The following is a 23,267-nucleotide window of genomic DNA, read 5'->3' on the forward strand; positions in this document are numbered from 1 at the left end:
CTTTAATGAATTAGACTTCAATGAGTTTCTAATGAATGCTCTCTTGTTCTCTTGTCTGAAAAGGCCTGTTCTTCCTGTGAGATAAGGGGAAACCATCTGAAGCCATCTGCTCCTGATCTGATTGTGATCCTGTTGTAATCCAGCTGGGTCCAGGAAAATGGAGCATTTGATGTGTCTGCTGGTCCTCAGCTCAGTGGTTCTAAAGGAAGCTGCTGGTAAGTTCCACTTGAATACACATGAATGTCTGTGTGGGTATTATTGATTTCAGAATCAGTGCTGGTTGTCTCTGTATTTTCCAAAGATTCTTTATTTGGCCAGCCAATGTCATTGGCTGATGGTAACACTACCAGCCAGAAAACAGCCAATGCCCAACACAACAAAGAGCCTCAGACTTTGAATTCAAACTTAGCATTTTGCTAGTCTGCTTCTATACTACTACTAGAATTTGGTGTTTGGGTAGCAGACTACTCTCTGCTCCTGCATTGTTGTGCTGTGAAGTTAGTGAGTGAGGCACAGGTTTGCAGATTTTTTTCCTCACAGGAAAGGAGACACAGGCGTGGTTCAGCTCCAGTCGTATTATTTGTGTCTATCTCTCCACGTTACAGCTCAAAGCGTTTGCATACTGTCAACACAGTACCTTTAATAACATGCTTTTAGTTTAAGATGCACATTCAGATCAGATTATAAAATTGGCTATTTATTGATATACCTTTTTTTTTGTGCTAAAAATTCATTACATAAAAAAGAAGCATTGTCATTGTCCGTCTATCTGGACATCCACTTAAGCGCCATCACTCATAGGCTTTCTATCACTGTTGTTCAGGGTGATTGTGGGTGTTGGACTCAAATGGTATATGGTCTCTATTTTCTAGTCTTAATGGCCTCTCAAAGCACTTTACAGTACTGTTTTGCACCGATTCATCCATTCCCACACACATTCATAGTGTGCATATTTGTGCAGCACTTTCATACATTATTCACAGCCATCAGGGGCACTTTGGGGTTCAGTATCTTACACTTTGGCACACGGAATAGGGGAGACAAGGATCGAACTGACAACCTTCTGGTTAGTAGACATCCCGCTCTATCTCCTAATCAAAATCACCCATTTCAATGGTTCCTGCAACAACATACTCAAGTCTTCTTTCACTCATTAAAATAATCTAAAGGAACAACAGCTACAAATAATTTAACCTGCCAGTTATTCAATTCAGTTATTTATAAAAAAAAAAATTTAAGATTTAAGATCAAAGATCATAAAAAAGGAATGTCTATGTTGATTGCCAGCTCAATATTATGTTCATTATAATGTCGGACAAAAAAAAGTTTCTGAATCTTTTTAATACAAATAGAATTTACAGTAGGGCTGCAACTATCGATTATTCTTTTATTGATTAATCTAACGATTATTTTGTATTACTCGATTAATATAATAATGAATTTATCAAAAATAAAAATTTAAAAGTTGTGTCATTTACACTTATTTAATCATCTTCTCTTAAATACAAACAATATGACAAAACACTAAGTATGCACTGCAAGGCATTATTCCCCCCCCAAAAAATAGCCCAGTCTGAACTGCTAATCTGCCTTTAACACAAAATCTCGCCAAAATAAAATTAGTGCATTCATGTAAAAGAAATATATCAATCTACATTAAGCTGTCCAACAACAAAATAAATGAAAACCGGTCTCTGACTAAAAACTGCCACACTTTAGCTCAGGGGTAATCAACTAAAATTGAAAGAAGTCCAGTTAGAGAGGATTTCCTCAAGCAAAGGTGGGAAACATTATAATGTCTAACATGCGTTATGATTCATAGCCATATATTTTGAAGTAGCCTAGTAGTTGTATCAATGTCTGTATGAAGTCAAAAAGTGAAAATTAATTAAGTGTCTGTCATTTACAATTCAATAGTATTTTCACAATGTTTATTATAAATTTTCACATTTACTCTAATAATGAAATAATAATAAAATAAATGTTCTTTTCTCGTTTCAAGTAAAATAAGGTTTGCATTTAAAAACAAAATTAAGAGCTTTTGAAAAAGGCATCTTAAAATAAATTGCTTAATTTAAGAAGAAAAAAAGGATGTAGTTTGAGTTTCCCCTTTTCTTCTTTTTTCTTAACTACACTTCACATATGAACAGACCACGTTACGCAAATCAACATATTTACACAATCAATGATGTCGATTATGTAGATTGTGTCGACGCGTCGCCTCAGCCCTAATTTACAATTAATACTAATAACTTAATCGTAAATAATTACTAATAATTGAAGTGGTCTTTAAACAGTAGTTTATATATTACAACTGAAAATACAGACAATATGCTCAAATTTGTATATTTGTAGAAGCCAAATACAAATTTCACTCCCCTACAAAAGTCAATTTTCAGCGAACAAAATGGTGATTATAACCATTGAGTAGGTGAAAAATATTGTTGGACACAAATTTTTACAATCTCTTCATTAAAGTAGTAAATTAACTCTACAAACTTGTTGATCGTGGTAAAAGTTATTTAGGCATAATGTTTAATTCACAAAGTTAAAACGCTGACTGACATTTTACAACTCACAGACATTTAAATATTAGTGTTGACTGTAAAATTGCCTAGAAACTGTTGGTGCAGTGTCTAACATTAGTCCCTTCGCATTAGCTTATCTGATGCACGCTTTTATATCGAGCAGGCTGGACAGCTGTAATGCTCTCCTATCTGGTCCACCAAAAATGTTTGTCTGCCAATGACCAATAGCAATTGAGAGATGTGGTTTTATATTTCACTTAGAGCTGCAACAACTAGTCAACAAACAGAAATTAAGCAACATGATAATTGCAAAAAAGGATAATATAAGAATTTGCTACATTTTCGGATGGCTATTTATAAAATAGTGCATTTTTTATTGTGGGTTCTGGACTGTTGGTCAGACAGAACATCATAATATGAGACATCAATGTAGGATCTGTAAAATTATGATTGGCACATGTCTGATGTTTCATAGATCAATTAATTATGTAAGTAATTAACGGATTTATTGATAATAAAAATAAAGAATAGTTTCAGCTAGGGATGCAAGATATGGATTTTTCCGGCCGATACCGATAATTACATGCTTCACATGGCCGATACGATAATAATTTAACTTTTCTTAAAAAGAAGTTCATGGCCTGCAGTTTATGCACACCTGAGGGTAAAATTGCTAAATATAGTAAGCATTACATTACATTTCATTTAGCTGACGCTTTTATCCAAAGCGACTTACAATAAGTGCATTCAACCATGAGGGTACAAACCCAGAACAACAAGAATCAAGAAAGTACAATTTTCTTCAAGAAAGCCAAACTACAAAGTGCTATAGGTTAGTACCATATAAGTGCTACTACATTTTTTTATTCAAGGTATAGTCGGAAGAGATGAGTTTTTAGATTGTGGCAGAAGATGTGTAGACTTTCTGCTGTCCTGATGTCATTGGGGAGCACGTTCCACCATTTAGGAGCCAAGACAGCAAACAGTCGTGATTTTGAGTGAGTGTTTAGCTCGCAGTGAGGGACAAACAAGCCGATTGGCAGATGCAGATGCGGAGTGGACGGGCTGGGGTGTAAGGTTTGACCATGTCCTGGATGTAGACTGGACCCAATCTATCTTTTTTGTAAAGTAGTTGACAAAGTGGCTTGGTAGAAGGGTGGAAGGAGGAGGGGAACTGGGGGGGTCAAGGAAAAGGTGGAGAAGAGTTTTTTGGGGTTCGAAAATGGGGATTGAATTGTAGCTTGGTAAAAAGAGCTTTTGGCGTCAGAAATAGTGGCATCGAAAGAGGAGAGAAGAGATTGATAGGTGATCAGGTCGACAGGGTGTTTAGATTTTCACCATTTCCTTTCTGATGCTCGCATAGTGGCTCTGTCGGCGCGCACCGAGTCAGACAACCACTGAGCTGGAGAGGACTTGCGGACCTGTCGTAAGCAAATATCGATGAATTAATATTCCAGTGTACGTTTAGTTTTTGGTGAAGTACATGAGAAAACTTCACACAACTTTAGGTGGAGGAGGAAGATTTCTCCTTCAAAAGAATTTAAATTTAATATTTTGACATCTCAAATAAGACATTTCAATGTATTACAATAGTAATTCAGATAAAATACTGAAGTGCAAAGCTAGTCACCAGCAGCTTTAAGTGTAAGAGTTTGTAAGTTTATATTTTCACCTGGTTGATTTAATAAAGATGCTGAAAAGCACCAGTACTGTCTCTGGCTGTGTGTGGACGTGGACCAGCAAGCAGAGATGGCACTGGTACGGTTGGCGGAGGACTTTGCATCCGCGTACCGGGAGCAGGCAGCGGAGAGCAGACGGTGGCTGGAGGCTCTCCAGAGGCAGGCAGAGAGGAAGACGGCGCTGATGGAGCGTCTGCTGGTCCGGTCGGGGCCAGCTCCTGCTCCTGCCTGCCACACCGAGCTAAAACTGGTGGTGATCACGGCTCTGATTCCGCATCCCCTTGCGGGACTGCTGCATTGACAACCGCCTTGGCCTTTTTTCCCCCTCACTAACGCTGGCTGCAAGCGCCTCGTATTCTTGGCAAACATCGTTGTAGCGATGAAGGACTCTAAGGTGACTTATGAGATTGGTAGTGTTACATTTTTACCCCGTCTCGGAACCTTTGCACATTTTTTGCAAATTGCAATCCTCTCAGAAAGTGTAAAAAACTTTCACAATGGCAACGCAGGTTTCCGTTACGACATAAACACATTACGCTGGTATGGACAGGCAGGGATGAATCAATCAAATATTATTCATATAGCCCATATTCACAAATCACAATTTGTCTCATTTATGGCTTTATGAATGACATCATGAGCGTGACCCGGCGCGCTGTGTTTATCGGACATTTTATCGGCTATAATTTCTGATTCCGATAAATAAATAATAATATACAATTCCCATTATTGGGCCGATAATATATCATACCGATATATATCATGCTTCCCTAGTTTCAGCCTTATCTTTATGCTATTTCTCACCATAAAGTAACTCCAAAAAAAATTAAGAAGTTTCACAATTTAAGAAACCATATAAAATATGCATCCAGAACATATCTCCAATGTATACATTTTTATCAATTGGTGATGACTCTGTGAAGAGCCAGAGAGTCTATTAATGAATTAAATGCTGAACTAAGGCTGTTATTGGTAACATCTACATCAGTGTTGAAATCACCTACTGTTATTACTTTATCTATCCTAAGAACTAGCTCACATAGAAATTCAGAAAAAACGTTCAGAGTAAGGCGCAGGCAGATGATATATGATAACTAGATGAACTGGTTTATGTGATTTCAGGCTTGGATGTATGAGGCTGATTATGAGATTTTCAAACTAGTTATAACTACCTTTAGGTCGAGAGTTGATAGATAGGTCAGATTTAAAGATTGCTGCAACCCCTCCACCTCTGCCTGTGCTTCTAGGAATAGGAGTATTAATATGGGTGGGGGGCGTCGCTTCAATTAAACCTAAATATTCACCATTTTGCAGCCAGGTTGTTAGGTTTGAATGTATTACTCCTGTTACTTACTTTTGATTAAATTAATTTAGGTGGTCTGGGGGCAGACACAGTTTCTATAGGATAGTGTGAGGTATATTGTGAGGGCGACGGCTCTAATAGAAGAGCAGAGAAGCGTGTAAGATTGCAACTCTGCTTCCAGGTCTCATTTCTGGATTGTCATGTTTTGGACGTCCTAATAAACGTTGTGATATATCTAGATATGAGAGCCGCTCCATCCAAAGTTGGATGAATGCAAACTCTCCAAATCAGATCAGGTTTTCCCCAAAAACTTTGCCAATTATCTACGAAGCCCACGTTGTTTTGTGGACACCACCTCGACAGCCAGTGGTGAAAGGATGACGTGCGGCTGTCATCACTGGTCATATTAGGCAGGGGTCCAGAGAAAATTATAGAGTCGGACATTGTCTTTGTATGTTTACACACCGAATCAATAGTGACCTCCGACTGACGCTTCTTATTTCGCACAGACACCCAGCCGACCTGGCTTCCCGGCTCCTCTGGAGCTGCTGGGGGCTAGCGCCGGCTACTGGGGACTGGCTAACTATATCAGCTAAAGATTTACTCTTCATGGTGCAGAGCCACAATTCCAAATGGCTAATCCTCACCTCCATCCTGTCAAATAAGCTTCATTTACTACACATACCGTTATCGCTAAAGGAGGCAGAGGAGCAACTGAACATCAAGGCCACTGAGCAGGGGAGAGCAGGGGAAATCACCGTGAATTAACGAACAAGTCGCTAAGAGAGGGAGAGATAGGAGTGTGAAGAATATACTCTAAATTAGCCTCAGTAAGTCAGATAACAACAGAATTGGAAGAGATGAAGAAGAGAAGAGATTGATACACAAACAACAGTGAACACCGGGAGTCACACAATACGCTCACCGCAGTACGTCAGCCAGCACATGACAATATGGATAACCAAGGGCAACATGTTTTTGGCTTCTTGAATGTGATATCTCAACATCGACTTGAGGGAATTTCTTCAACTTTGATCTCTTGTCACTTTTACTCAAAGATAAAGTAATTATGTTTCAGTGGTCAAAGTTAAAGGTCACAGTAACCTTGTATGAATCTGTGGTAAATGCAGTAATTCTAGTTCTGTACATTGTGCAAATGTTTCCAGGTGGCGATGTGTGTGTGTCGGGTCATGACAGTGGGCCAGTGTTTGAAGAACAGCCAAGCAGTTCAATTTACCCAGAGGGCCTGAGTGAAGGGAAAGTTACCCTCAGCTGTCAAGCCAGAGCCAGTCCAGCTGCTTCCTACAGGTGACACACACACACACACACACACACACACACACACACACACACACACACACACACACACACACACACACACAGACGCACACGCCTTATTTATTCAAGGCTTAAATATCTCTCTTAGATATAAAAATGTCTCCCAGGATGTTAGGAAACATAACTCACAAATAAACTACAAATTGAATTGTTGAAATATTCAATGTAACTGATGAGCCATGCAGTCCTTTTGTATCCAGTCCCAAGTAACAATTTTGGAAAAAGCCTAGATTTACATAAAATAAGAAATTATTAGCAGTATAATTATTACAATAATATTACAGAATTCAAGTCCTCCACATTCATACAAAAGAAGGATTGTAAGAACATTCGAACATTCTGGACCCTTGTGATTGCCTTTTCGTTTGTTTTCCTGTCAGTTATTCAGCAGGATTAGTAAAACTAATATAAAAACTACTGGATGAATTAACCCTAAACTTGGTGGAAGGATGCAATATGGGTCAGGAAAGAACCCACTAAGTTTTGATGTGGATACAGATCAGGGGTCCGATCCAGATTGGGCATTTGGCAACATTTTCGTTGATTTCTCATGGATCTTGATGACAAAATTGGGCATTTTAGGGGACTAATATATGAGTGTGTGCAATATTGTGCAGATCCAATAAAAAAAAAGGATTTTGTGAATTTAACCGTAGTTTCATAAGGAGACTTATGAAGGCAGAGGTCTGTGCTCCTTGAGTTCTAGTTGTGTTATGTTTATGATCTTCTGCTTGTAATTGTGCTATCATTTTATCCTGTAGATGGCTTGTGAATGGCACGGATGTCCCACTTGGTTTGGACCTGCGCTATACCCTTGTGGCTGGTAACCTGGTGATCAGCAGCCCTGAGTCTTTTCGAGACACAGGCTCCTACCAATGTCTGGCCATCAACCGTTGTGGAATTATCATCAGCAGAGCAGCAAACCTCAAATTTGGCTGTGAGAAAGCAAGGGGCTTCCAACCTTTAATACAGTTTGAGCTGTTTAAGTGGGTCACTGAGGCAGAGATAAAAGGCATTAGACAGAAAGCAATAAAGAATTTGATTGAACTCTTCTTGTCTTTTGGTTACTTTCAATTCTGTATTATTGGTTCCAATGTGTATAGGATATTAATCTTATGTAATGATAATCTTTTTTCCATTTCTTACTTTTTTCTACCTTTGCATCTTTCTCCAGACGTCCACGACTTCCCTCCTGACAGCAGGAGTCCGCAGACAGCATATGAGGGTATGGGAACATTCTTGGCCTGCCAGCCACCTCCACATTACCCAGGTATTCCCTTTTCCTCAGGCTTCCTACTACTGTTGGGGAATCTAAACAGTGTTACTTTACTGTTTTAAATGACAGAAACGTTGAAATAGCACAGAAGCTATGTTCGGGCAGGTGGAAAATAGTTTTAACATCCTTGAGAAGGAGTTATCATAGAACAGAGACAAGATACAGCTGACATGTGGGTTTTAAGTCAAATGGTGGTTCATGTGTCAGGGGCTTTTGAATGGGTAGGATTATTAACCAGGTGCATATGAAATCAAATGTGTAAAGGAAATAAATGTATGCATTAAACTGACTCTGCTGATTTATATTCATTAAGTAAAACCCTAGTATATTCCCACTGGATTATAAGCATTATTTGTACCAATTTCTCTCTAGCTCTGTCCTACCGCTGGTTCATCAATGAGTTTCCCAACTTCATCAAGAAAGAAAATAGCCGTTGGTTTGTGTCGCAGCTCACGGGGAACCTGTATGTGGCTAAAGCAGAGCCAAATGACACAGGGAACTACTTCTGCTTCACCACTATCAACATGGAAATCAGCACCAAGAGCACCTTCAGCAAAGCCAACCAGCTCACTGTTCTGCCTGATGGTATGACATTGCAGTTGAATCACTGATACTAATGGCAACATGTAGCTTCACATGGACTGCAGGAAGCCTGCCTGTGTGTAGCACAATCAATTCAACAGGCTATCATTAGGCTTGCTTGTGTAATTTATATTTGTTTATAATCAGCCATACACAACGTTAAGACATTTTATAATACAATAATACATATGCTTTGATTTTGATTAATTAATTTTTATAGAAATATATTTTAGATTAGGAACCACTAGACTACTGTCAATAATCTATAACGATGAAGTGAATTTTATTCAAAATGAATCTCATTTATGAAGGTTGTCAGACCCTTTGCTGTTGCACTCAAATACTTGAGATGTGTCCTGAACTTGACTGAAGACTGAAGAAACTGAATTGAAAACTGTTAAAAAAGACACACACTTTTATCAGGTTCCACAATTCCCTTTGCATGTCAAGTTGTTAGATCCAACAAACTCTCTGTTGACCTCTGTGAAAAAATTATATATCAGATCAGGGTGATGGCATAAAAGCATTTTTAAAACTTTGGTTGTTTCCAGGAACACAGTGGCCTCAATAATTGTGAAATGGAAGAAGTCCAGAAATGGCCAAATTGAATAACCAGGCAAGAAAGCCAAAGTTTTAGGGAAGTGACCAAAACATAATGGTCACTCAATAAGAGCTTCAGAAGTCTTCTGCAGAGATGTTAGAACCTACAATATTTCAGCAGCTCTACATCAATCAGGCCTTGGGTTCGAGTGACCAGATAGAGACCACTTTGAGTAAACGAACGCTGCTGCCTATTGTCATTTTAAGGATTTGAGGACAAAGATTCTCTGGTTTGATTTGACATAATCAAATTGGGCAGACCTCCAAACATCACTGCTCATGTAGGCTAATACCATCTCTACAGTGAAGCATGCATGGGAGCAGCAACAAGCTATGAGGCACCGCTTAGCAAACAGGGAGACTGGTCAGAATTGAGGCAAGGATAATTGCAGACAAATACAGAGAGGTCCTGCTGCATGGGTCCACAAGACCTTAGCATACAGTTTAAATTTTACATATACTGTACATTATAGTAGCAGTAGTAGTGGGCTACTTTATCCAGTTCTTAGATGAGATTATAGGTGTACAATTTGAATAGAATTTATTGTATAACAATATTTACTTTTTTTTCAGCCAATCCCAGGAAGTCAGCTCCAAGCATTAAAGTGCGCTTCCCAGCTGAGACTTATGCTCTGGCAGGACACACAGCCCAATTAGAGTGCTTTGCCTATGGAAAGTAAGCTTCCAACTCGAAAATCTTTCAATGATGTGTCTGCAAACTATTCTCAGTTGTGCTCTGTTCAATTTTTGGTCTGTCAAACGTTTTTAATTATACTCAACTCATAACCGTTTTCTTTCTTTTGATTACCCAACTCTGGTCCCTTTGCTCTTTCTTTTCTAAACTACATAATTTCACTTTACATTACCTCCAATTTTCATATCACCTCTACTTTTTTTAACAGTCCAGTACCGAAACTGCGATGGAAGAAGGTGGACGGACTGATGCCCTCCAAGGCTGGCTCCTCTGCAGAGGGTCCCACCCTCATCCTGCCAGAGCTCTCCTTCGATGATGAGGGTGTTTACGAGTGTGAAGCCTACAACTCAGAAGGAAGTGATACATACCAGGGACGCATCAATGTGCAAGGTGAGGAAAGGATGTGCTGTGAACATCTGTTTATATTGAAGCTAAGAATTTTTTTATCAGGTTTTTCCTCATTTCACTTAATTTACATGTCCAGATTTCCAAATCTCTCCTTACTTTTTCTCCAACCCCAGCTCAGCCAGAGTGGTTGCAGGTGATGAGTGACTCAGAGGTGGAGATCAGTTCAGAGCTGCATTGGAGTTGTGTTGCTGCTGGTAAACCACGACCCTCTATACACTGGCTACGCAATGGACAGCCACTCAGCACGCAGGTAACACATGCAGGCAAACAAGCCCATTTACCATTTCTTAGTCCTCTCCATCATCTTCCTCCACCTCCACTAATGTTCAGTAAACCAAACTGTATTATTGTCTAATGTTCTTATCATTATCATTGCCATTTTACATGAAACTTCCACTCAGAGCAAATGCATTTCTTTTATATTAGGTGATTAATTAAACCCAGGACAGATAAGAAAGTAAAGTTTTCTGCCATTTCTGATCAAAATATACACTTAACCACAGTGTTACAGGGAAATGATTAAATGAAAATAAACAAGAGATCATATACACAATCAGAATCAGAAAAAAACTTTGCTGATGACTAAACAGACATTTAGTTTTTTCTTTTCTGTCTCTGGGGTAAAACTGTGATCTGCTGAAATGTCTCAGTGGTTTCTCAGTGCTTGTTAGTGGTTAGTTCAAAGGAGGCTTGTATAAGACGACAAAAGTATGACTCCACCATAATTTGTATTGAACATAAATATGTATAGATATTATTATTATTATTATTATTAGCATCTGTGAGTGACATCTGGAAGGATAATGATATAAAGTTAACTTTTTAGCAGGCTTAACACAACTAACACTGTTGTGGTTTTTCTTTACTTATTTTACATTTACTGGGTGTACATATACAGTGTAAATATGCTTCATTTTACATGTCAGACATCCTTTTACTTCACCCAACTCCCTTAATTTGCTTTTGTCTTTTTCCACCTCCGACATAACCTCTCATGTTGACCCCCACAGGACAGAGTGGAGGTGAATGGAGCTCGTCTCAAGATTATTAACCTGGCCCTGGAGGATTCTGGAATGTACCAGTGTGTGGCTGAAAACAAGCATGGCACCATCTACTCCACTGCTGAGCTCAGAGTCCAGGGTAGGAGGAAGCTCTACATTCAATAGTGCCACTTTTCAGTAGATTGTCTGGGACTGTATCAATGTATGTAATATAGTTCTCTTCTTAAGGAACAACATGCTGCATATTTTAAATTGTTTTATTTTAAGATTTTTTTCAATTTCCATGCTATCCAGTGACACATACAATAAAAACCTGTTATACCTAGTAAAAATAAGAACTATTAGACCTTGTATATCAGTTAAGTATGGACGCCATTAAAGGCAAGCATTTTTAGTTTTCAAATTATGTTTTTCTTCCTCATCATTTATTTCTTCTGTGGAAAAAACTGGTGTTTTATTTTCATGTGATTTTTAATATCTCCATTACTCTTAGGTACAAGGTTATAAAGTTATATACATTTTTTGTCATTCAAATGTGATGGAATCATTAAGGCATTTTACAACATCTCAAAGAAAAACTATCTTGCTTGCCTTTTAGGGATTTCGTAGGAGAGTTTTAAGGAATTTTCTTTCTGTATTTATGCAAATACAAGTCACATTTTATGACACTCTCTGCTCAAATTAACAACATTTAATCTTTCAATAACCTATTTCCTCCATCTTCCTTAAATGGATAGTTCAACGAAAAATGAAAATTCGATGGAGGGGTTGGTGAAGTGTTTTGAGTCCACCTTCCGGTAGTTGACTTTTAGGCTTAAAACACGGTGTAAAAGGCGCTGTTTCGAGTCGAATATGAATGTTGGGGCTTACGGACACTTGGATGTCACCACCCGAGCAGTGTGGTGGCATGTTGTGTATTTTTTCTGTTGTTTTACTACGTCTGAAGAAGAGGTCACTTTGGCTGAAACACTGTTTACCCCTGAGACTCCTAGTGGTGAGCAGGTAATGGGTGAATTAAAAATTTCCGGTGAACTATCCCTTTAATCTAACTCCATCCTTTCCTCTGTCTGTCTTCCCTTTTGTGTCTCTTCCATCAATCACCTTCTTTTCAACTTCCTGTGCTGTGTTGCTCTCGAACTTTATTCATCCAGTTCAGGCCCCAGACTTCCGATTGAATCCAGTACGAAGGCTTATTCCAGCAGCCAGAGGAGGACAGGTGATGATCGAGTGTCGCCCTCGAGCTGCCCCAAAGCCTAGTCTGTTCTGGAGCCGTGGCACAGAGCTACTCACCAACAGCAGCAGGTAGTACAGTAGCTGGGTCACTGACTAGTTGTACATAGAAAGAAATATTCATTCTATTGACCTTATTCTGAATTAGACATTATTTCAATTATGATGTTTACATCATTTACTAATAGAATATTCCATTCATATTCCCGGTTACATATTACAGAGCATAGTCTCATTATGACTCATGTCAACGTTATGTCCTACAACTGGTTAAGACTCGAAATCATGCATTGTCAAGCAGATGGTTACGGTGTCGGATCATGTATCCGGATCGCTCCGGTCGCTTTTACCACTGAGTCCTGACATTTTGTGCGCCCTCAGTATAACACGAGACTAGACATGCACAAAATGTTGACAACTCTATGCTCATTATGTTTTAAATGCAGCTGTTTATTAGTTAAAGTGAGTGCAGGTCAGCGAGAGTGTGGAGGACACAGAAAACTCCAACACGGAACAAACCAACCGCTGCTTCTGATCATTGTGCAGCTGTGGACAGTAGTAGAAACTCTGTATTTTAACTTTTTGTTGCCACTGTTCTTACCCAGGTACTTACCGCCTGGTTCACAATAACGGGCTCTCATCTCACTGTGTACTGCTCTGTGTGAGTAAGTGGGGGGCGGGGCCCTGGGGCCTGTGTGTGGTTGTAAACTCCAACATGCTCCCAGTCTGAGTAGTCTTGGTGCGCCTAGTTATACAATTTAGTCGCACTGTCTCCAAAATAGTCTCAAAATGCGACTAAATGGTTGCAGTCTGGAGCACTGTGATGTGTCGTATCAAATTCGATGCAGATGTGGCTAATGTCCGGACTTGTTTTTTTCAGACCCAGCGCCCACAATCTGTATACGAACGTTGTTTTTTTCGTCTGAGTCTTCACTTGTTTGTTCATAAAACAGCTTCAAACACTCAAACAAACTGGCTTCAGCAGTAGTAGATGCATCTGTACCGCTAGCACCAGCCATGTTGGGCCTTGTCTATGGAGCCATAAAACAGTGTCATAAAACTTGAACGTGTTCATGTACAACACTGGGTGTCAATATAAACGTGTCTACTGTGATTTTCATTTTATTTACTTCACATTTGAAAAATAAGTTAAACAAATAAGTAACACAACATAAACTGAAATATAGAAAATATAAGAATGTTACATACCACATCAAAATAACAGAAAAACTAGATATGCATACAGGAAACTCACAAATGTCCAGACTACTGTACAATATATGTACTTTAAAATCAAGCAATCTACCTCAGATAACATCGGGCTTGCAGCCACAATGCCAGTGTTCGGACAAACAGTTTACAGCTAGTGGTTGGAGGCATTATCTTTACAGTGTCACATCCATTATTATCATATTCTCACCCACATTTCTCCACTCCACTCCATACTTCTGTTGTCCCTTTCACTGATGCAATTATGCTGTCCAGTTTTGCAAAGCAGGACCCAAATGCAGGATCAAGGGAAACCAGGGGTGCGTTCAAATAGTCAACTTTGCTTAGGAACCTTCCTAACTGAGTGAAATGACCCAGAGGTATTTCAGCGGCCACCAGAATAAGATCTGTTTGATTTCTCTAAATGATAAGGAAAGCAGCTTAATGAAAGGAGCATCATTGCTTCCTAACTTATCTCCTTTAGCATAGGAAACACCGGACCACAAAAGGAAATTAGAAAATGTCATCCCACAATTCGTTGTGGCAGCAAGTGACCAAACATCGTAGTTGCACCTGGACACACAGACCTAAATATAAAATAAAATGAACAGATGTTTTATTCTCTTGACACGATCCAAAACTGATGTAAATCCTCAAACTTTCTTCTCTGTCATCTGTCCAGGCAGTGAACAACAAACATATTGAAGTTATAGTTCACAAAATCATCAGATGAACTAAACACAAATATATAAGTAATTTCAATCCCACGATTATGGAATGCACACAATAATAAAAAATAATTTTCTCCAAAGCCAAAAAAAGTCCACAAACACAAGGACATTTTGAGTCAGGAAATAATAATAAAAAATTATTTGCAAAAGTCTCAACTATATAAAGCTTTTATATAACCCTAAATTATTCTGGTCATCAGTCTGGTAAACGGCTGGCCAGGGATTTTCTGTGCGGAGTTTTCATGTTCTCCCTGTGTCTCTGTTGGTTTTCTCTGGGTACTCCGTCAGTCTAAAGACATGCAAGTTAACTTGTGGCTCTAGATTTCCCTTAAGTGTTAATGTAATCATAAATGGTTGATTTTAAACCCTGTGATACACTGGTGATCTGTCCAAGGTGTATACTGCCTCTTGGCCAAAGTCAGCTGGGATTGGCTCCTGCCCCCCCAACAACCCTCTAAGGATAAGCGGTATAGATAATGGATGGATGTATGCGTGCATGAGATATGCTTGCCAGAGAGATTTTAGTGCAGGAAAGAGAATGAAAGACAAACCTACCCTGACATAACAAGCACTCACAACAGCTTAGAAATTCTCAGACATTGGTAAATTGATGATAAGTTAAAAGTTTTAAATCGTCTTGTTTAAAATCATCTGTAATGTATTCCATTAAATAAGGTAGTCGCAAATTGGCTTCCCAATTTCAGTATTTATCAGAGGGGTAACTAGAGTTAAACAGGCCTGAGATCTGCTATGGTGAGCAGTGGATTTAAATGTGAGAATAGAGGTGATACAGCGAGGAAGCTTTTGCAGGAGAATTTGTGTCAATAAAAATAATAGGATGTAGTTCTCTTCTTGTTGCATACCAGTTGAAGGCAAGCCTGCTTTTAAAAAAAGTACCCAGTGATAAGTGCACTACTTTCCTCCTGTATTTTATCTCCTCACACAATTACTTGAAGATGGTTTGAAGATGAAGCAAGCAGGATGAGAATAAAGGAGATCTTCAATGTGAAGCATAGACATGATGGTGGACTGTACAGTCACTCTCATGGTTTATTCCCACATAAAAACATCCTTTGTGTAGTTTTATCCTTAGAATTGAGCTGTGTCCAGGTAAGACAGCTGTCAAATCACTTTGAATTTTACAAAGCAGCAAATCATAACAGACGTTATCTCAGGGTACTTTGTATATAAAGCAGCTCTGGTGCAACTTGGACACATCATCAGTGATGAACCGAGGGTCATAGAGTATTCTGGGTCTTTGATCATCATACATCCTCACCTGGGCGACTCAGCCGGTGGTTATCAGTCCCTAGCTTGTGTCTAAGTTGCTCTCTGCGCCATGGTTCGCCCCTCCTGATCCACAGCCACCTAGAAGCTTTTTCTGCAGCTTCCATGATGTTCATGGTGGCTCTTCTCTCCTGCAACCCTCGGATTACCAGGAGACTAAGGACCAATCCCATTTCACCCCTTGGCCCTACCCCTTAGCCCTTCCCCTTCGTTTGGGCAATCACGTGTAGGGGTAGGATGTCCCAATACCTGTTGGGACGGAGGGGTAGGGCTAAGGGGTAGGGCTTTATACCCCTCCAAACGGAGATTTTTCAGACCCACACTTCAAACCTAGGGGTACCCAGAATGCCTTGCGAATCATCGGCAAGCTGGGAGAGAGACTTACAAATGTAGTATTTTCTCCATTAATAAGGATTAAAAAATTACGATACTGATTGTAATATCTTAGTTTAATATCATTTCAATGTATAATGGTGTAATGTATTATTTTTCACAATAACCTTTCATATTGCATATATCTGCAAAACATTGAAGGCATACTGTTATCCTGCCAAAAATGAATACAAGATACAATCCTGGATATGATAAGGCTGTGTCCAACTGATAATATTGTGTAGTTTAAATATGACACAGCACAAACTTTTATATATACAGTATCTATGTGTATATATGGTTATATATTCTGTGTGTGTGAATGATTGTGTTGTATTGATGTGTACATCTGCATGTCATTTTTATGTCATCGTGTACTATGTTGTGAAACACCCTCAAATGTGTCTGTATTATTCTTGTCTTGTATTCTTCCTGTTATCATCACTCTTAAGTCTCTCTCTGTTTGCTCTTCACTGTATGATGCAGAGAGTGACAAGGTCACATACTAATCTATCTGTACCCTTTGTGTACAGTTGTTCAAAGATGATTTAGTCAGAGTCCCTAAATGGACATACAGCATTAAATCCTAACTTTAATGATTTACTTCTTTTATCATCTAGAAAGGATGGGTTTAAATTTGTGGTGTGACTTGTCTTGGTCACTCCAGGTATAGAGCTCTGTCTTGAAACTTTGACGCATCCCCAGAATTAACTTTAGGAATCACTACTCAAGAATAAAACTAATAAACAGTAAATAAACATAATTTTCCTTAAAGTATAGTTTTGAGATGAGCAGATGATAATTATTTCAGCAGGTAAATGGTAGAGCAATGAACCTGTTTCTGAAAATCAGCACATCAGCTACATTAAGTAGGTGGGAAAGGGAAATTAACCTTTAGCATTAACCATGTTAAAGTTGAGTAGAATTAATGGGCTGTAGGATACAGCTTGAATGGATGTACATCATCATGCAGGGGTATATTTCAAAGTGAGTGTCATAACATCACTTGGTCACTGCTCTGCCGCATGAAGGTAAATCATACAGGTGTACGAAGGGTGGACATAATAGCAGGAGATATAAATACTCACTTTTTGTCTCTTTGAATTGCATAGTATTCATGTTTTTTCAAGAATACTGATTATATTATGTCACAGTTTGGGAATTTGTATTTGTTTGCCTTACCTGACAGTTACTGTGTATTATATTTTGTCCATCCACAAGCATGCACTAAGTGGGTTGCAGTACCGTAATCAGCTAACTACAGGTGCTCTTCACTGTCTGTACTCTTGTGTGTTCTCAGAGTCACAGTAACTTCAGATGGAATCTTGTGGATCCACAACATCAGCAGAGCAGATGAAGGGAAATACACCTGCTTCGCTGAAAACTATCTGGGCAAAGCCAACAGCACTGGTCACCTGTCTGTCAGAGGTACACACACACACACAGTCTGGCACAAAAATTGGAACCAGATAACAATTAAAATCCCTAGTATACACCTGATGTTACCGAAATGTCATGCCTCATACGTCATAGGAGCTGATTTTCTTTGGAATGTTCTGACAGCTATAAGACCCAAACAAGTCAAGGATGTTAGCTGGAATAAGGCAGACAATTTGTTAATTGTCAGCCTTATTATTTTAAACTAGTGCCTGCAAAGTAAGATTTTATAGGATCGTACTTACTGTTACAAACGAACAATTTGATATTTGTCAAGAGTAAGGTCCATGCCAGTCTTTTCTTTACGATTTAAAATATGGCGTCTTAAACAACTGGAAGCCTCTCTGAAGCTCAATGATTTACATTTTGTGTCTCATCAGTTTATTTAGAAACGTACAAACAACAGGTTTTTGGTTTTAGGAGTTATGCTCTGCAACTGTTAAGACTTTACATTCTTCTAATTGTATGGATTAAACGAGATACAGCACTTTGATTAGGGAGATTTTAAGGCACTGCTAAGTTTGAACTCTGATATAGAGTGAGATGGGCTACCCTTTTCCCTATCATGTTAGTGTTTGCACTGGGCTAGGTTAATCGTAGTAGTATTGATTCACTCATACAACAGCAAGCAAAGAGCAGGTTTTTTTTGTATCTTAAGAAAGCTGCTAGCTTTCATCTGAACCAGTTCTCCTTTTGCAGATGCTACAAAGATCACACTGGCTCCTTCCAACGCTGACATCAATCAGGGGGAGAATGTGACCCTGCAGTGTCATGCCTCCCACGACCCAACCATGGATCTGACTTTCACCTGGGCCCTCAACGGGGTCCTGCTGGATGTGGAGAACACTGCCGGGCCATTCCATCGGGTGGACGGGGTAAGTCCTGTAATGGATAATATTGCTGTTTTCAACATGGATAATTTAGTCTCTGAGATCTGGGGCCTCATTTATATCTGTAGCATACCCACCATTTTAGACCCCATTTAATGCTTACGGTACTTGGGATCTATAAAAACAAACTTGACAGGAGAATGTGCGTACAAACTTTCAAACTTCTATTTCCAAATAATGTCCCCGGGGTGAAGGTTAGGATATCAATGATTAACTTGATCAATTTGTTAAGGTGTCAAGTAATCAGTCAGATTGCTCTAAACATATAATTGATTGTTTTTTTGTCCCACACAATTGGCACCATCCTCTTCTCACTCTTACTCGCTGCATTAACGCAGCAGCAACACGTTAACACCTAGTGAATCAAATCTGTCGTTCTTTACCTCCGCTTCACTCACATTCCGCAACAAAAAGGTTGTGCTTCTTATTCAAATTTTTTATTGCAGTGATTCACTATGAAAACCCGTTGGTCAGCAGGATAATTTAATATTCATGAGGTGCTTTGCATTGACCATTCATCGTTGAATGAGGGCGTGTAGAGAGTGGAAAATAAGGGCAGATCCACGTATGCACATTTCCAGGTGGATTGTGTTATAAAGGGATATTGCATTCAGGTGTGTGTGCACACAGATTTATACATTCTAATCATTTTTGCACATGCCTTTTTTGACTTTTGTGCACACATACAAAGTTTTAGTATTAATCCTAAGCACTGTTCTATAAATGAGGCTCCTGCTCATTAGTTCCATCCATGTTTCAAAATATCAAACAGCAGATATTGTCCAACCTTGACCCTCAGCTTTGGGGTGTTGTTAGTTTCTAAATAAAAAAACAAAAAAAATTGTGAAAACCTTGCTTTGTCTTTGATCAAAGGATTTCTCTCTAAGACGATGAACACACATCGATTATTGGGATTCTGTGTTTATACTCTATATATATAAATACGTGTTACTCAAAAAGAAAGAAACTAAGCATTTTTAGGGAGAATTTTCAGTGGCAGATTAATCTACATTTGGTGCTTAAGTGAGCATTTTGGGCAGCAGGACAGCATGTAGGACTATGCAAAAATGAGACTGTATATTAATTATTCAGTGGCTTATTTCTAATACCAACACAGAAAACTGAGGTCTGGCTCTTTTCTAAATAGCAAGACAACATTGCTCACAGCATTACACTATATGCAAGCAATATTTCATGTTTCTTATCCACAGGGCCAGGGAGAAATTAGCTCCTGAACCAGATTAATTGTGCATGTCCTGATTTTTCTTTGTCTATGGTCAGCACGGTAAAGTTCTCCTGCAGCAAATTTGATCCATTCTGATGAAATAATTGAGTGAGTGATTAATGAAAAGGAGACCCCTCTTTTTCCTCTGTCAGGTATACTCCTGATTTTCAGTGTTGGTTGGTCAACTTGGTTATCTCCATCCCTCTACTTGTACTCTTTCAGAAAGAAAACATTGGTGACCTGTTGATTGTGAACACTCAGCTGAGTCAAGCAGGGTTATACACTTGTACAGCTCAGACTGTGGTGGACAGCGCCTTAGCCTCGGCTAAACTAGTGGTACGAGGTAAGAGGAGTTTATTTTTATGTCATATCATAACTATAGAAACATGGAAAGAGAAACCTTTATCACATTCCAGTTCAGTCATGCAGACCTGCAGCACAATGATTAGAAACAGAAGTAAACGTGAATACAGAAAAGATGGGACATCATTGATTCCAGCTTTTCTTATTATGGATCCAATTTCCCTATTATTTTCTCTCTTTTAGACAGATTCTGAAACATTTTATCTTGGTTTTCTTAAACATAAAACAATACAATATTTTGGTAACTCAACCCTTGTTGACTCCTGACACATGATACAGTTTTTGCTTTAATTGTTGCTGCTTGTAGTGGGGGCATACAAAGTGTGGCATAAGCTTTGCCTGTTAAGACCACTACAGGGAAAATAATTGAACATCATGCTTTAAGGCCAAACACCAGCTCTGAATTGGTTTATTTTACCTTGATAAAGTGATCAGTGACTGATCAAATCTGTAGTCATTCTAGTGTAGTTAATTCTAGTTGTAGTTAAACCATCATTTTATATAAATTATGTAGTAATTAGGATTTTGAAACCGGAAACCAGTGTATCACATGGCAGTTATTACTGCCACAAGAAGAAGTCAGGCATACAGGAGCAGTAGATTAATAGCATAAAAGGAAAAAGATTGTTTCAAATCATTTAAATCCTCATATCAAGTTCATGATGTAAAATGTGGTCAGGTTAAAACCATAGCAGTTTAATAGTTTACATTTATACAATGGGCCAATTTTATGGGAGTCTCTGGTAGAATTAACAGATGACTCTGCATCTCCCTATTGCTTTATGGAGCTTTACAATGACATAATATGGGTATATATGTCAATATTGTGTTCACAACTGGTTGTAAGTGTATTGTAGCTAAAAAGAGTACTGCACTATATTTCCATTAACACAAAATGTTGACTAGTTTTGCTGACTCCCTTTCCTCTACTTGTTTCAAGGACCCCCAGGACCTCCTGGAGGTTTACTAGTGAAGAATGTTGCTGAGACATCGGTGGAGCTGAGGTGGAGTCGTGGCTACGATAATCACAGTCCCATCGGCAAATATATCATCATGGGCCAATCATCATTGTCATCACAGTGGAAGAACATGAGGACAGGTGTGTGTGTGTGTGTGTGTGTGTGTGTGTGTGTGTGTGTGTGTGTGTGTGTGTGTGTGTGTGTGTGTGTGTGTGTGTGTGTCTAAAACAACAAATTTTTAACCAACGATAACTTCAAGTCATACACATAATTTTATTTGACAACAGCAATAAAAACATACACAAGATTTTGACGGATGTCTCTGTTATTTCGTGACAGACATTTGTCATTATGTTTGATATTTTACAGACTATGAATATAATATTGATTATTCACATGTCTTAACTCCTCCCGGTACAGAGCCAGTAAACATCGAGGGGAACGCAGAATCAGCTCGTGTGATGGGACTGATGCCCTGGATGGATTATGAATTTCAGGTCATCGCCAGCAACATCCTGGGAAGTGGAGAGCCCAGTGTGCCTTCACAGACTATTCGCACACAGCAAGCAGGTCAGAGGCCACAGCTCCTGTCCAGAAGGCTACACAAGCTCTTTAAAAACCAATGGAAAAAGTATCTGGTAGATTCTTCATCTTTAACCTAATTTTGCCCTTGACTTTAGCAGGATGATTTAAATACTTGAAAAGGCATAAACAATAGAGTCACAGGTTTTTTCGGATGCCTGTTAGAGTGGCATTATAGAAAAATCACTTTCATGACATAAAGTGTAGATACAAATTACAATAAATCTTTCTGGTAAAATACTGTCTGTGGAGCTCAGCGGGCAATTTAGGTATAACTTGATTTAGTGTTGCAGTCATTGTGATTGTACTTATTGTACAAATTCCACTGATCCACCTAAGTGGGATAATTGTATTATTATTAATAATAATAATATTATTATTATTATAATTTGTAAATTGTTGTTTGTTAATAATGATAATAATACTAAATCAGTTATTCACAGACATAAAAATATAATTAAACCAAACCTTCCATCCATTGGCAATAGGCTAACTCATGTTACAAGTATGTTACAATAATCAAAGGAAATATGAAATCTCTTCAAAATGAAGCAAACGCAAGATATAAGTGACTAGAAAACACTTTAATATTAAATATTAAAAGTAGGTCAACATTTCCCCAAAATATCAGTACAGAAACGACAACCGCAGCCTACATAGGTCGACATCCCCTAATGTTTTACACAATCAACAACTGCGCATCAATAACAAGGTTTACCAGGTTATGGAGTTCAGTTCGATTTTCGTTGTTTTAGAGGCAACAAAAATAACACACACATTCATCCATCTACTTTTTATCTTTTTTATCAACAACAACAATGCATCAGCAACAAGAAACACCTGTCAATCACATTCAATTGTTTTGTTTCTCTTTTAACCAATGCTTTATCATTAAACAGGTACAAGGTCCATTCACCTACTATTTATGGATATTGGAAGGTTACTTCCGTTTGCTACCACCCACAACCATACATCAATACCCCAAATTATTGATTACCTTTATTTAACGGTGCAGAAGGTGGTCTTCCGTTCTGCTGTGTGCTGCCGGAGATTTTGATCAAAGGCTCGATGTCCAACCAGTCCAAAATGTCTTGATGGAGGTGCAGTAAAGTCGTGTGATGGGAACCAATCTTATCCAAGCCTGAACAGTTGCTTGCGCTTTGACGATTCCCCTATCACAACAGAGAGGCTCTGCACAAAATTAAGTGCATCTGTAATGTCCTTTGCAACCTCTTGTAGGATCAAATCCAGCGCATGGTTGCTGCAATGAATGTACAGTGCAGTCTGACATTGTGCCCACAGTTTTGCCTGGACACCTGCAAAACGGGCCAACATGTTGCTTGCGCCAACAAAACAAAAGCATTGAAGGCAATCCATGGGCAGGTCCAGACACATAAAGATGTCTCTGATGCAGGAAGAAAGTGTATCTTACATGGTGTCAGGAGCACTGTAGAACGTGAGAAAAATATTTGCGACGGACAAGTTTTTGTCCACATATTGGAGGCTGCAGAAAAACTGTTCAGATAGGCTTACATCAGTCGTACCATCGTGCTCGCTCACCTCAGACACAATT

The 23,267-nt window shown here is 38.8% G+C and overlaps 1 protein-coding gene across 1 annotated transcript in view; it reads left to right on the top strand.

The window, feature by feature from the left end:
• The window catches only part of cntn2 (contactin 2), a 47,594-nt gene that overhangs the window by 10,060 nt on the left and 14,267 nt on the right, over positions 1-23,267 (top strand). Inside the window, exons 2-16 of the mRNA XM_035152906.2 lie at positions 64-215; positions 6,677-6,818; positions 7,610-7,785; positions 8,023-8,118; positions 8,497-8,709; positions 9,880-9,982; positions 10,209-10,390; positions 10,522-10,658; positions 11,419-11,548; positions 12,561-12,711; positions 17,539-17,666; positions 18,375-18,550; positions 20,013-20,133; positions 21,094-21,252; positions 21,533-21,682. Coding sequence (XP_035008797.1) covers positions 158-215; positions 6,677-6,818; positions 7,610-7,785; positions 8,023-8,118; positions 8,497-8,709; positions 9,880-9,982; positions 10,209-10,390; positions 10,522-10,658; positions 11,419-11,548; positions 12,561-12,711; positions 17,539-17,666; positions 18,375-18,550; positions 20,013-20,133; positions 21,094-21,252; positions 21,533-21,682 — 2,122 coding nt within the window. The 5' untranslated portion in view covers positions 64-157. The remainder of the gene's footprint in view (positions 1-63; positions 216-6,676; positions 6,819-7,609; positions 7,786-8,022; positions 8,119-8,496; positions 8,710-9,879; positions 9,983-10,208; positions 10,391-10,521; positions 10,659-11,418; positions 11,549-12,560; positions 12,712-17,538; positions 17,667-18,374; positions 18,551-20,012; positions 20,134-21,093; positions 21,253-21,532; positions 21,683-23,267) is intronic.

This window comes from Hippoglossus stenolepis, chromosome 3 (genome assembly GCF_022539355.2).
Source record: "Hippoglossus stenolepis isolate QCI-W04-F060 chromosome 3, HSTE1.2, whole genome shotgun sequence".
Classification (NCBI taxonomy): domain Eukaryota; kingdom Metazoa; phylum Chordata; class Actinopteri; order Pleuronectiformes; family Pleuronectidae; genus Hippoglossus; species Hippoglossus stenolepis.